Source organism: Excalfactoria chinensis, chromosome 1, assembly GCF_039878825.1.
Source record: "Excalfactoria chinensis isolate bCotChi1 chromosome 1, bCotChi1.hap2, whole genome shotgun sequence".
Classification (NCBI taxonomy): domain Eukaryota; kingdom Metazoa; phylum Chordata; class Aves; order Galliformes; family Phasianidae; genus Excalfactoria; species Excalfactoria chinensis.
In genome coordinates this window covers 107307038-107320755 of record NC_092825.1, presented here as the reverse complement: position 1 = coordinate 107320755, position 13718 = coordinate 107307038, and the positions used below count along the sequence as shown (strand labels likewise).

General features: G+C 37.3%; 1 protein-coding gene across 3 annotated transcripts in view; it reads left to right on the top strand.

Annotated features, from left to right (window-relative positions):
* The window catches only part of SYTL5 (synaptotagmin like 5), a 74432-nt gene that overhangs the window by 31450 nt on the left and 29264 nt on the right, over window positions 1-13718 (top strand). For 2 of the 3 annotated variants that reach the window (XM_072357115.1, XM_072357123.1), the window contains exons 3-6: window positions 2701-2916; window positions 10168-10280; window positions 11360-11486; window positions 13325-13450. In XM_072357115.1, coding sequence (XP_072213216.1) covers window positions 2701-2916; window positions 10168-10280; window positions 11360-11486; window positions 13325-13450 — 582 coding nt within the window. The remainder of the gene's footprint in view (window positions 1-2700; window positions 2917-10167; window positions 10281-11359; window positions 11487-13324; window positions 13451-13718) is intronic. The other variant, XM_072357131.1, reaches the window with a different exon arrangement.

Genomic DNA, 13718 nt, shown 5'->3' with positions numbered 1-13718 from the left:
TGCCTCCGACATCCACCAATGATGTTGCGGGCCAACATAATAAAACAGGAGGCATTACTTTTGGAGCAGCCCTCGTGCGCTAGATGTGTGATATTACAGTTCACGAAATCAAAACCAAATCAAAAGGGTCTATGCACAAGCTGTAATTCGTCTATTTATTGGTTTGTCTCTATTCCAGCAGCAGCTCTTCTGCCTCCTTCCAGGTCTGCTGTTACACTGGCAACTGGGTCTGACAGTCACGGCACTTTGCATTTGGAGCTAACTCTTCACCTTGGTATTAATAAGCTGTCACAGAACAAACACACGACACGCTTACTTGCAAATTTACACTGCTTTCTTACCTTGAGTGTATTCCTAGACAGCCTTGTTTACAAAGCAAAGCTGTGAGCCACGAGTTGCCAGGCTTCTAGAAGAGAGGACACCAGTGTAATAACTGCTGAACTGAGAAAACAATTAAAGAAAATGCCAATTTCTTACAAGAGGAAGGCTTGATTGGATAATTACCTTCATTGTTCCCACAGTGTTTAGGTTGCCAAAAGTTGTACAAGCATTGCATGAACTCTTGTCAGGGAAAGTTAGCATTCCTCTCTCTTTGGTTTATGTGAATTATGTGAAATCTTTGGTTTTTGTGAATTGGTAGTAGATCATCCTTCTGTGAATTGTCAATAGCGGTTACTGTTACTTGCTAGGTATCACGTCACATGAAGACTTGTTTTCTAGTGATTTTTTTTACAACTGTTTGAACTCGGGAAGATTTAGAGTGGCAGAATAAAATTAAGGATACTTGAATTCTGTGCTTTATCTCTGTTCAGATGTAAATGTGCCTGTCTTGCCTTTTGTAGCATTACAACTATTCACATTACAACTATTCAATTTTGCTAAACTTGGGGTATGCATGTTCTTTAAGGTAAACCACATTAAGAAAAAAAATGGCTCTCTTCAGGCTTCTGATCACTTCTTTGTTTCTGCAAGGCTACTAGGGTTAGCAAATGTTCCATTTCTGGGGGCTGCATTTCCGTAGGAATGAGATGAGTGCCTGTGATTCTTGAAGCCACAAGGCTATCAGTAGGGAAGGGTGAGACTCCTTCAGGGATGTTTTGCACCTCTTGCAGGTGCTTAGTGATGGCTGTAACTACTGGCTGTTCCTTGGCTTTACTCTTGTAGAACTGTATTTCATGCTGCCTGCATGTTTTACCTCATCTCTTCAGAATGCTAGATTCTCATGTTTACATGTTCAATGGACCTAATATAGGGTAATTTCTCAGATTTGCTTTGGTCTGTCTTTTTTGTCTCCTTTTATGTTTAATGTGATACTTTAGGCCCTATATGGAAGGACTTAGATCATTTAGGGCTACCTGAAGCACTAGTTGCAACAAAGCTCCTCTCCAATGCATGTACAGTATTTTGTCAGACAGGAGAGAGATCTTAATATGAATTCACAGTTAGAGGAATGCCAAAATATTCCATTATCCTTGGCCATAACAGTTTTCTTCTTAATAGTTGTCTTCTGTCAAACGCTATCATAATAGATGACTTAGAGATCTCGTAGTACAACAGGATTCTTTCTCCAGCAGCTTATTAATTTGACTTCTGGTGACTCTGTCTTCTCTTTAATATTACTAGGAAATTGATAAGGAAAACTTATTTCATGTTTGAGATTAAAATTGTCTAACTGCATGATTCATTAGATACCTTTAAAAGTGGGGAGAGCTCAAATGTTAGAACAGCAAAATTGGATGTTTACAATACAGCTGCTTCCTGTACTGGGGGATAAAGGATGCTGATAAATCAGTTCACGGGCATGGTGCGCTTGTTATCCATTTTCCCTATGGTATAAGTGGTACTACTAGGCTGTGATTGTTTAGAGGTTGTTACAGTGGCTTATTTTTTCTTCAGGTGACTCACCTACTCCCTCCTAACCTTTCGTTTTTTATTATCTTAAGGTACAAATATGTTTGTTACTATCAGATAAGTTCCTTTTTTGCTGTTGTAGTAGTAGTTACACACTTAATACGGTTCTTTTCTCCTTAAGGACTTAACTCATGCACCCGTGAAATTGCAGTTTTTAAATTAGCTCTTTAAATGCAAATATTTTGATCCTGCAGAGTCAGTGGTGCAACTGATAGTATGAAAGTTATGTTATTTAAACCAATGTTCTCCTTTAAGGAGAAAAAAGTGTGTTACGCTGTGATGTACCTGTTAACCTGTTAGTTACTTTTCTTTCCTAACCTTTAAGAGTTTTTTGAATAGCCATTGCAGAACTGCATTAGTATTCGTGGCAAACTCTACCCTGTCGCAGTCTCAAATGCTCACTAGTTACAAGAAAGATTTTCTTTTCCTAACGTGGAGGCACAGAAAAATCTCAGTTTTGAGTTGCATTCAACCTGGGCTCTGCATGACTTGAATTATTGATAACCTACAGGCAAAGGTAGTTTGTCAGTGGTCCAGAACTGTACAGCTGTCTGCACTCAAGTTCGCTGATCTACTGCATATTTTCCTCTTGACTGCTCATCCGAGAGGTCAGGGGATGGATTTATTTGTCTTTGTCATATATGTGTCAGAAATACAATTGATAGATGAAGTACATTTTTCATGACCTTATTTGTATGTATGGACATATTGCTGGATCTCCAAAAATTTTATCCAAATAACACTCAGAAATCAGTTGTAAATTAAAGGCTTTTATTTTCTTCTTTCTAGGAAGTTGAAAAATGAGCTTCTGGAAGTGAAAAGGAAAGGTGGAAGCCGACACTGCCAACAGGACAACAGCAGGGTCTGTGTTCGCTGTCAGAAAGGCCTGGGCTTTATCTTTGACAGAGGAGACCTGTGCCAGACTTGCAAACTTCGAGTCTGCAATAAGTGTCGTGCAGTGGGAACTGATGGCCAGTGGAAGTGCTCAGTGTGTGCCAAGATTGCGTAAGTTCTGCAGCTTTCATAAATACATGTAGAGATTACCTCTGTAGGTATGCTACATATACTATAACAGTGACACATGCTGGTGTCACTGTTATATCTCCTCTTAGCGCAAGAGCATATGCATAGCAGTATACAGTGGAAGAAACTTTTCTGGTGTTTTTATGTGCTGCACTGTTTTCCAGTGTTATATGTTCAAAGTCACTTACTTAATATATACTTGGAGGATTATTTCCCTTGATTGTAACAAGGAATTTTGTGGCTAGTCTTAACAAGATAACCTTGAAGGAAAGGTACATTATGCAATAGAACTTGTTGAAATACCTTCATGTTTTTTACACCTCAGCTCCCACATCCATAAGGAAATCACATATCTAAGGAAAATACATGATAATAGGGTAAGAAACGGTAATTTCTTAGGAGGATTTTTTGGTTATTTCATAGAGGCAGTTTGGGCTTGTTCTTTTTGTGTTGATGCTGTTGGTTTGTTGGTTGGTGTTTTTTCGTTTTTGTTTGGTTTTTACAGATCAGGAAGATAAAGTTTTTTTCTAATTTGTATCAAAAAGTGAGCCTGAAATGCTAGTTATGTCAGACTTCGTCTACGTAGACAGTGAAGGATCAGTTGAGCCGAGAAGAGAGCTTAAGGTATGTGTCTCCAAACTTCAGCTTTAGAAGGCTAACACCTAAATTTTTAGCCAGATGCTGTAAGATCTGCATTGGTGCAGATGCATCCAGAGGGCATCGTTTCACCTCTTCTAAGATGAGTCATGCTCAAGCACTTGTTTTTATGAAACGTTAAACTGTTAAGAGGCACGGCTGATCTCCTTGTAGCTTGCTACAGCCAATTGCTGGGGTGATCTGAAATCTGAGCCTTTCAGACTTCATCATTATGAGGTCTAGGTGAGATGACAGAGAGGAGAATAGCAAACGCAATTCTGCTTTTTAAAAATAAATGAAGGAGGAACACAGAATTTGTTGGCCCTGTCAGATTACCTTTATTTTCTCTACAAATACTGAAACAAACGATCACAGTACCGTTTGAGAGCTAAGGAGAGCTGACAGGATGATGAGTAAGAGCTGGTTCAAGAACAAACGATGTCATAAACTGTTTAATTTCTTCCTTTGATAGGGTGACAAATCTCATGGATAGAAGAGGATGCACAGATGTCTTGTAACTTGACTTCAGTGAACCTTTTGATAGCTCCTATCATACTGTTCCCATGAGTTTATAAGGAAGAGAGACAGTGCTCTGGAATAAATTCTGTCAGTGTAATTGCAGATGTGCCTGGAGAACTACAAAGCTCTCTTGTCAGAGTAGTTGCTGGCATTTCACTGTCAAAATAAACAGTGGTTTACAGCAGAATATTCCTTGGGTTTTTACTGTTCAGTGTTTTAGTTTGGGACTTAGATGATGCAGCAAATGAGTTTGCCAATCGTACTTGCTGGTGACATGAAACTGAGAGGTGCTGCAGACATGTTGAAGGACAGGCCTGGGGCTCAAAGTCATGCTTACAATTTAGAGAAATGGTCTGAAAAAAAAGTAAATGGTAGCTCCCTACAGTTGTGCAAATATCGCTTTGTCAAAAACACAGCTGCAGAATCACAGAATGAGGAAAAAACCTTAAGTAGTTTTTCCTTAGGAAAGGATTAAGGTATTGCACTGAATGAAAAACTGAACATGAGTTGCATGAATCATCACTTTTTTCTGCTGTGGACAAGTCCAGCTTCGCTCAGGTTGTGCAAACAGAATTTTGGACAACAAAATACATGATACAGTCCTTTTTTGTACAGCGTGTTCTGCCTTATTTTGTGTGGTATATGTTGGTCAGCTGGGGAAGGCTGAGCAGAAAATAATGATCACGAGTCTAGGACATGGTGTGTTCAGGGTGCTGGAGGGAGTCAGAAACATTTGGCCTAGGCAAGAGAGAAGGTGAAATAACTGAGTTTTGAATCTACAAAAGGCATCTGTGTTGTGGATACATTCAGGCTGTTCTACGTACTGACTCTGAGTAAGAAAAGTAATGTGATTCTTGAATTGCAATGAAAGGATTTTAGGGTAGGTGGTATGAAAAAACGACTCATATAATTGGGATAGGCTGCAGAATCTTGTTTTAAAAACAGGTTACATAAACCTGCCTCAGGAATGATGACATTGGTAGTTGGTTGTTTCGTGGCTGAAAGGTGAATGAGGCTGCATCTTAAAATGTATGTGGTTATGTTGCATTGTGCATGCTAGGCAGTGGTCCTAGCAATCGTCTCGAATATGAACTCCAGCTGAAGCTTGCATCTAAGTTACTGCAGAGCATGGTGTAAATTGTTTCAAGTGTTGGCAACCCTAACGTTATGTATCTTAATTCATATCTATCTTAGTCCTTTTGTTTTTATACATTGCTTTTGTAAGACTATAATGGCAGTTAATGATCGGTAAAACGTTTGTTATGCTGCTAAGAAAACACATTATGTTCTGCATGGATAATGTAGAGGTGTTGCAGATGGGTGTTTCAGTTAAATCCAATCACTATGCATAATTCTACTTTAAATTCTATTATTTTTGCTTTCCTCTGTTTTACTTAGATGAGAAAGACAGGGGGAAATTGGGATTATTAGGCTTTCTGAATTACATTTAGGAAGTTAATAGAAAGAGAGGCTTTGACAAGATTGAAAGGCAGAAGGTAAGGACAAGAAAATGAGAAACCAGTGCTAAGAGAGGCAGTTATGCTGCATGAATAGGAGGCAAAAGATAGGAGGAGAAAAAAACTATTTGTTACACAGCACTGATCTGCATACAGAGTTTGAGCCCATTAAACTGAGTTGTTTTACCATGCTAATGACTTTGCAAAGCCTACTAGGAATTTTTCCTTTCTCTTTACGCTTATTTTCCTTTAGCAACCTTCACAAATGAAGTTTAAGACAACACCGGTATAGACGCTAGTACCTATTCTAACAGCTGTATGTTGTACACACTGTGAGACTCTTAAAAGACAGGAGGATTCTTGAACTTCATAAACTCTCTTTGGTTTTGTTGCTGTGTTAATTATTGGTTGCTCTGCAGGAATAGTCCACAAGAATGTCTATTAACTACTGCTTACTGTGATGGCAGTGGCAGTAAACTGCACAATATACTATATAATAGTAATCTTGCTTGTTCGAGGGAACACATTCAAAAGTAAGTGTTTCTTGGAAAGCCTGATGCAGTACATCTGGTGTCAGTGAGGAGGTTTGTATACTGAGAATCTACTGCATTTAACAAAAGATAAGTTTTAGTACTGCAAAATATACTGGATAAATGACTTGAACTGCACAAATAATAATCCAAAATGGCTGCTGAAACAAAAGACATCTTAGGGCAATAAAAGAAAGTGTTGACAATATCAGCCAGCTTTGGTCTATAGCTTCTTTTAATGCATTTTGACACTCTTGTTTTCAACAGTCTTGAGTCCAGCCTATCCACTCACTGAACAGGAGTTTGGGATTTCTAGTACAGTAAAAGGACTTTCGATCTTTTAGCCTGTGATGAAATATCACTGGTTTAATATTTAGAGTGAGTCTGTGTCCAGTTACAGAAATAAAAAAATATGAATCAGAAAAAAAAAGGATGAGGCCAATTTGCAAGCGTGTTGATTGACTTGAAGATCAGGTTATCTCAAGATACTGTTTGGTAAAACTCAGTACGTTTTCTGAACAAATTAAACACTTTCATGGTAGTATAGTGGTAGCTAAAGGGATGAGGTACCAGTTTGTTTAATAATAGAATCTATCTTTGCTCTTTTGTCTACCAGAGTGGGTTCATGTGGGAGTAAGCAAGTCTGACTTAATCTCTTCCATGACTCCAAATAATCTTTAGTACCTTTTAATACTATTTCACTAAAGTCAGATTGTGATGGTGAAACTCAATACAAATCATTAATTACATTCTAAACCACTTTCAGAGAGATATTTAGTGAAACTGCTGAAAGAAATTTGGATGTAAAAAGTGAGGAATGTTTGTTAGGATCTTTAAGAAAAACAGACTCAAATTTATTATGTAAATTGCCTTGCAGTCTCTAGTTACAGAGGATAGATACTCCATTTGTATGCCCATAAGGAGAAAGTAACTTGTTTTTTTCTATCATCAGATTTATTTACCAGCTAGAACAAAAAATGGCAAGATTAATTATTCAGAGGTCAAGAAGAGCTAGAGCCAAGTCTTCTCCCTGATTCTGTGGTCTGTTGTCACTGAGGATAGAGAATAAGATAGTCTTTATTAATGAGATGAGATGTTGTAGCGTTTAATGAGAGAAAATGAGCATTTTGTGTAGCAGTGCAATTGGTGAAAGAGGAAGTTTTCTGCTCCATCCTTTGCATATAAGGAATAGCTGTGGTCATCAGCACCTATCAGACACAGGCACTAGAAGATAAAATTTCCATCAAGGTCACATTTTTTCCTGTATCATCTTAAAACGTGATTCATTTTTGTTTTAAATGTAACATTTAACTTAAAATCATGTTCTTCAAGCAGTCTTCTGTTTTTTCATCTTAATGCTGTGTTTTCCATCATTATTATATCCAGGTGTATATGAACAGTGCCTTTATTTTTTAGTTCTTCAGCAAGATAAAATGCCTAGGTGGCCCAAGTTATTACAATAGAATTATGCAGTAGTGGTGGGAAACCTATCTTCATCTTTGAAATAATTATGCTGTCTCAAAGCGTCATGAAAATTCAGTATCGTAGTGACAGTTATGCACATTAGGAGCCTAAGAATAGATACTTAAAGTGCTTTAGAATAAAAATGTTCATCAAATTTCCTTCTACCCCAACTTCCAGGCAAGTTTGACTTCTTTTAATAGAATCACAAATTTCTATTTAATAGTCTCACAGCATATCAGAAATATTCTGGAATTAATTTATGTTGTAGAAAAAGGAAAAGTTGGGAATTTCCATCTTAAATGGAATGTTGATAATTGGACACTTAACAGTGAAGTGTCTTCCAAAAATGAGAGTTGAAAGTAATAAGCAAAGTTGTTGATAGGGACAGGCTACGGGTTGTATTGTTTGAAAGCTGAGCAACATGTTAATGAAGTTAATGTGTTTATAGGGAGATCAGAGAGGAAGAAACATGACACCATGAGGTATACTCCTGCTCACACAAATATGTGATTATATGGCTCACTAATTAAAGTACGTGAGGAGTTTACCAAGTACCTACAGTATTTTGTACTAAACATAGCTACTTGAACATGATTTTCTTTAACATTTTCCTAGATATTTTGAGAACAGGAAAGTACAATCAAGGAAAAATTGCTACTGTTAAAATTTATAACTCTAGTTTCCTTCTTTCTAAAGCTACTGGTTTTAACATCTGTCATACATCCAAGAAGACCAGACTATATATATATATATATATATATATATATTTGTAAACATGTTTTTTTTTTATATTTGTATGCTATGTTCTCACTGATGAGGGAAACAAAATACATGCACGTACCATGTATTTTAAAATCCATTTTAAAAACAACTGAGAACAGACCTGGGAGAACTGATTTGAAGTAATGCTATGTATCCGCTCTTGATTCTCTTCCCACTGGAACAATTATCTAGATGGAAATGGCTAATTTAGGCTCGGTATCAAAATAGAAGAAAGATGTGCTATCTTAGTAGGAAAGGCAGTCTGACTTTGTCATAACTATACTTCCATGAAAATAATGTCATTGTAAGGTGGTTGGGTTTTGCTCTTCAGTTTTGATTTCAGAATGTCAAGTGCGATTATGAAATTGAAACCTCAAGTCAGAAACTTTGTCAGTCATATAATCTGAAATCATTTCCGTTCATGAAGAACAAAAACTATTTTCGTAGCTATTCCTGCAATACATGAATGGTGAAGATGATGTGAACACTAGCCTTCCTATGAATTGATCAGCATACAGGAAAAATACATTTGCATGTGTCCCATCCCATACTAGTATGCTAAAAAGTCAAAAGTACAGAGCTTTCTATCCCCCCCCCCCCCAGATTTCATTAAAATGTGATGTTTTTATAGAATCTATTAGGTATGGATGTTTTTGCAAAAAAGGGACTGCTAGCAGAGGCTGGGAAGCCAAGGCAGAAGTGATATTGGTTTTGTTAAGGACAGAGGTCCAGTGTAAAAGTTGAGGCCTCTCTACTTGCTCCAAGTGACTCTCGCATTGGCTGACTAGAAATGGTTTCCAGAAGGTGGATGTCGGGCACCTGCAGTGTCAATGAAGCCTGTATCCAAGGGGAAAATGACACTTGGAGTTTTGTGGTCAAACCTAGGAGTAACCAAGGGAAAAATGAGTGAACCACGTAGATCGTTTAATACATCATTTATATTGTACTAGAATATGCTGGTATAGTTGAGGCTATGACAGTTTTACGGTGTGATATGAAGCACTAAGCTTGCAGTAAACCTTGACATAAAAATAACTGCACAGGGAAGTGCATGCTGTAAATGAATTGTGAAAATACATGTTTGAAAAAAATCAACAACTGGTTTTCATATCATATGGGTTCTAATATAATGTCTCCAGTATTCATATCTAAAATGAAAGTAATCTAACATTTGTGAGTAGAAATGCCGAGACTTTATTTCACACCTTGCGTAGTGACTAAATGTGAATACAAAATACATGATGTTGACTTCAGAAATAAGCAGTGAGTAAGGTAAGTAAGTAACCTTCTACTGCCTCATTTGTGGTGCATGTGTTGGATTTGGATTACTTATTTATTTAAAGATATTGATCAGTGCTCTAAATCCATCTGTAGAAATTTTCATGGCAGGAAGGCTAAATGATTTCTTTTCTGGTATAGGTTAGCAAGTTTTCTTTCTGGATGTAAAGTAAGTAGGAACATGTCTGGAGCCAAATCATATTTTGTGTGGTTTTATGTGTTTGTTTATTCATTCATTTAGAATATTTGTAATTGGTAGATTTTTGCCATCTGCCATACGTGGTGGAGCAACAGAAGTAGTGATGCTTTAGTATAATGAAACTTGTTCAAAGAAGTGCTGACAATTAGCATCAAAAACATACCAAAGGAAAACAAGAATGACGATGCAGGATTTCTTTTTGTGAATATAGGCAGAAGGATTTGAAATCTTTCCAGTTACCTCCAGAAAAACCAGCATTATCCAAAACAATAGCAAAGGCAGAAGCTCTGTCTGAACTCCGAACCTCGGACACTTGGTTAATTCATAACAGCCCTGACATGTGGAAAAACTGCATTTATTGGCTTTTTGTCTTTTTCTCCCCATACAGACAACTAAGGATAGTGACAGGAGAATGGTTCTTTGAAGAGAGAGCAAAGCGCTTCAAACAGTCAAATCTTGGAACTGATGTTGTCAGACAGTCCATCCTGCGCAAGTCTCCAGGTAGGGACCTCAATGGAGGGATTTGCTGCACGTGCTTAATACGTTCAAACCATGTTCCCAGGGTGTTTTACCTGTGTTGTATTTCATTCTTCACTGTAGAAGATGCAAGCATAATCATTAACCAGCCATTTCTCATCTGTGTCTCTCTTATTTGTGATGGTAATATGTAAAATGCATGATCCATAATTTCCATTTTGGAATGTCACAAGAGACTGAAGAGGTACCTGTGGTCTAGATACCTGCCTCCAGTAAGTTGTGTCTGTGCACTTCCGTAAAGAAAACATTCTGCTGTCCTGATTGAGCAAAGCAAGCATGTAGTGTTTGTGAGTTGCTGTGGTACCTTGCTGGTACCACTGGATTAAGAAATAGGAGTTCAGCCTGAATCTTTATACTTCGCTTTTCTCATAACTGTGTCACTGTGATCACAGAAGTTGGTTGCTTTCAGAGGTGGCATTTACTTCTTTCAGTAAGAGCATGGTACTTACTGCCAGGTTGTAGGGGAAGGACTAGTTTACTGCCATTGTAAGAATTTCTGGTATGCTTCAGAAACTGTCAGACTGATGTGTCTAATGTTTTTGGTGTTGTTCTTTTTTTTTTTTGTATTTTGGAGTTTTGTCTTTTTTTTTTTTTTTTTTTTTTTTACTATATATTTATATTTGATAGACATATCTGAAAAAGTGAGCCATTTTTTGCACCATCTGCTCCCAAACGAGCATGCATTTTAATTAAGAACACATTATTTCATGCAACACAGAAAATGCTTTACACTGCAAAATTATGTTTCAAGTCCTTTGATTATTTACTGTAGTACCAGTGATAAATTCAGAAGCATAGTTCAGCAGCAAAGCTGACAGGAAGAGATGTTTCAAACCACTTGAAGTTTATTTTTCCTTTATTAAACAGCAAAACTGAAGAACCCTCCCAGCGGTTTTCATATGATATTTCATCGTGTGGTTTCATTTAGTACTGAAAAATCGAAAACCTATTTTTGCAGATTGTTTAATGTTTGCTGCCTTTACGTGTTTCAGTATTGATTTTTTTGTTTGTTTGTTCTGCTTTTTCTTTCCCCTCCACTGAAGATACAATTTCCAGTAAGGATGAAGAAAGAACGTTCAAAGATCAGCACCAACAGAATGAAGAAAAAGGAATATCAACCTCCTCCATAACTGGGCATAAATCAATCTTTGGCGGACCTCGAAAGATAGGGTAAAGCCTTTTCTTTTTGGAAAGTGATAAATCACATAACAGCTGCATGCAGTCAAATGGATTGTCTTTTGAAACTCTCCAACAGTCCACATCAGCCCCAAGTTTTCCAGAGTCAGAAAGAATCTTGAATTGAAAGCTGCTTCCTATAATTAGACTGCTATCTCCAAGGAAATGCAACCATAATTACCTTTCAGCTATAAAAATAACGGGGAAAAAAAAAAGCAATTTAACTGCTGAATTCTTCCTATATATATTTGAAATAGCAGAGGGTCTCTAAAAGCAGATTTGCTGAGAAAGCAAATTCAAGAAAGGCCTGTTTTCTGTGTATGCTCACTGTTTCCATTTACAAGTCATGTTTCCCTTTATCTTCTAGTTGTCCAAATTTAGTCTAACAACCAAGCAATGCTCCTTTGTTTTTTGTTGTTTTGTTTTGTTTTTTGTGTGTGTGTGTGTGTGTGTGACAGTGATTAAAGAGATATGATGGTGGTCATTTTACAGCCCATGAAGTGTATAACCCCAGCTAAGCCGTGGCCTTAGAGGAGCACTCACTTGTTCTCAGGGGACATGGACAAATGCATTGAATATATGGTTGCATGTGTGATGTTCAAATGTATTAAAATTGAATCATGTCATGGATAAAGCTGTGGATCCCAAACGTAGGGTGGGTAGATGGCTTGCTGCACCTCTTTGTTGAGTAGTGGGTATGGAATTCCTTCCTTCAGTCAATCAGGAAATCAGTGGGAAGTATTTTTCTCTTTTTAATAACGGGGTAAAGAGCATCAGAAGACCTCTGGCTTCTCCAGTGAAGGTGAAGAAGAAACCAGCTCAATTGATTGTAGGGGAACCTAGACATTGCTCTAAACTATGATGATTGCTAGCTATAGGGAGAGGGCCATAAAATGTATTTTTCAGACCCTTTTTTACTTAAATTCATTGAACATATTCTCTAGTCATAATTACTTGTGAGAAACAAATAGGCTTTTTTTTTTTTTTTTTTTTTTTTTTTTTTTTTTTTTCATTGTCTGTTATATTTTTTTGACATTTTCCAGCATTTTTAGCTTGTGGTTTGGAATATTTTCCGATGGTGACATTCCCTATACATTTATTTCTACAAGAAATAGGCCACTTCTATTAGGAGTAATTCATTACTTCTCCTCTCCCTTCCTTGCTCCTTCTTCCTCAGCCAGGTTCCAAGTTCATATATCTCATGAATGAATTTGCTTTAGCAAAGCCATTCTGGGGCTAACTCCTTAAACTTAGCATAATGGGAAACCTTACTACACTGTTGCTTGTAAGTCTGTGACTATTCAGTTACACCTCATTTCATTTCCATCTTTTTAAACCACATGTTGCGGGGTGAGGTGGGGCAAGAGGGGGTGTTGTGTTTTCAGAACGTTTGAGGTATTGCTGTGTACAAGTATAGAAACTGCTAAGAGTTGTTTAAGAGAAAATACACGTGGTGTAATTTCCTACTAGAAACACATACTTGATAAAAAATTCTTTGCTGTATGTACACTGTAAAATGATGAGAATTTTCACATAAGGCTCTATTATTTCAAAGCAAGTAGTTGACGTTTTACTCTGTGGTTCTGTGGTATTTTGATGTTCTGTGTCTTTAAATATGGCGCTGCATTTGTTCGTAGGAATCACCCCGATATTCAGATTTGGGACTTTGTTGACAATTATATCCCAAATTGTCCCTAGCTCAGACATGAAATGAATAGAATGTGCACTTTGTGGTATTTCAGCCAGTTTGCTGTTTCTGGGAAAGATATTGCAACTTTCACAGCATTTTATTTATTTATTTATTTATTTATTTTATTTCCTGTTTTCATCAGGAAGATAATTAGGGCAGCTACCAAAGGAGAAATCACAATTGCAAAAGATGAAGGTAGAAGGAGCATAGGCTCTGAAGCTGAAAGCCAAAGCCTGCGTAGTATCAAGTCAACACCTTGTTCTGAGAGGTGAGCGGCAGAAATCTGTTGCAGTTTGTGCTGAAATTGAACTAAGGGTGTGTGCCAGTCCACAGAATTGGATTGTCTTTGATTGCCCTGAGTGAGCACAGACTGACAAGGAGAGCTTATGTTTAATAACTAACTAAATAAAAATTACTCTGTCCATTCCTCTTTTCTCCCTTACATTTCAGTGGCGATTGCTGTCAGTGCATTGTTTTTTCCTTTCTGGCTTTTGCTTAAGCACGCTGTCTATGTTGAAGAACAAGGCCCTGTTTTC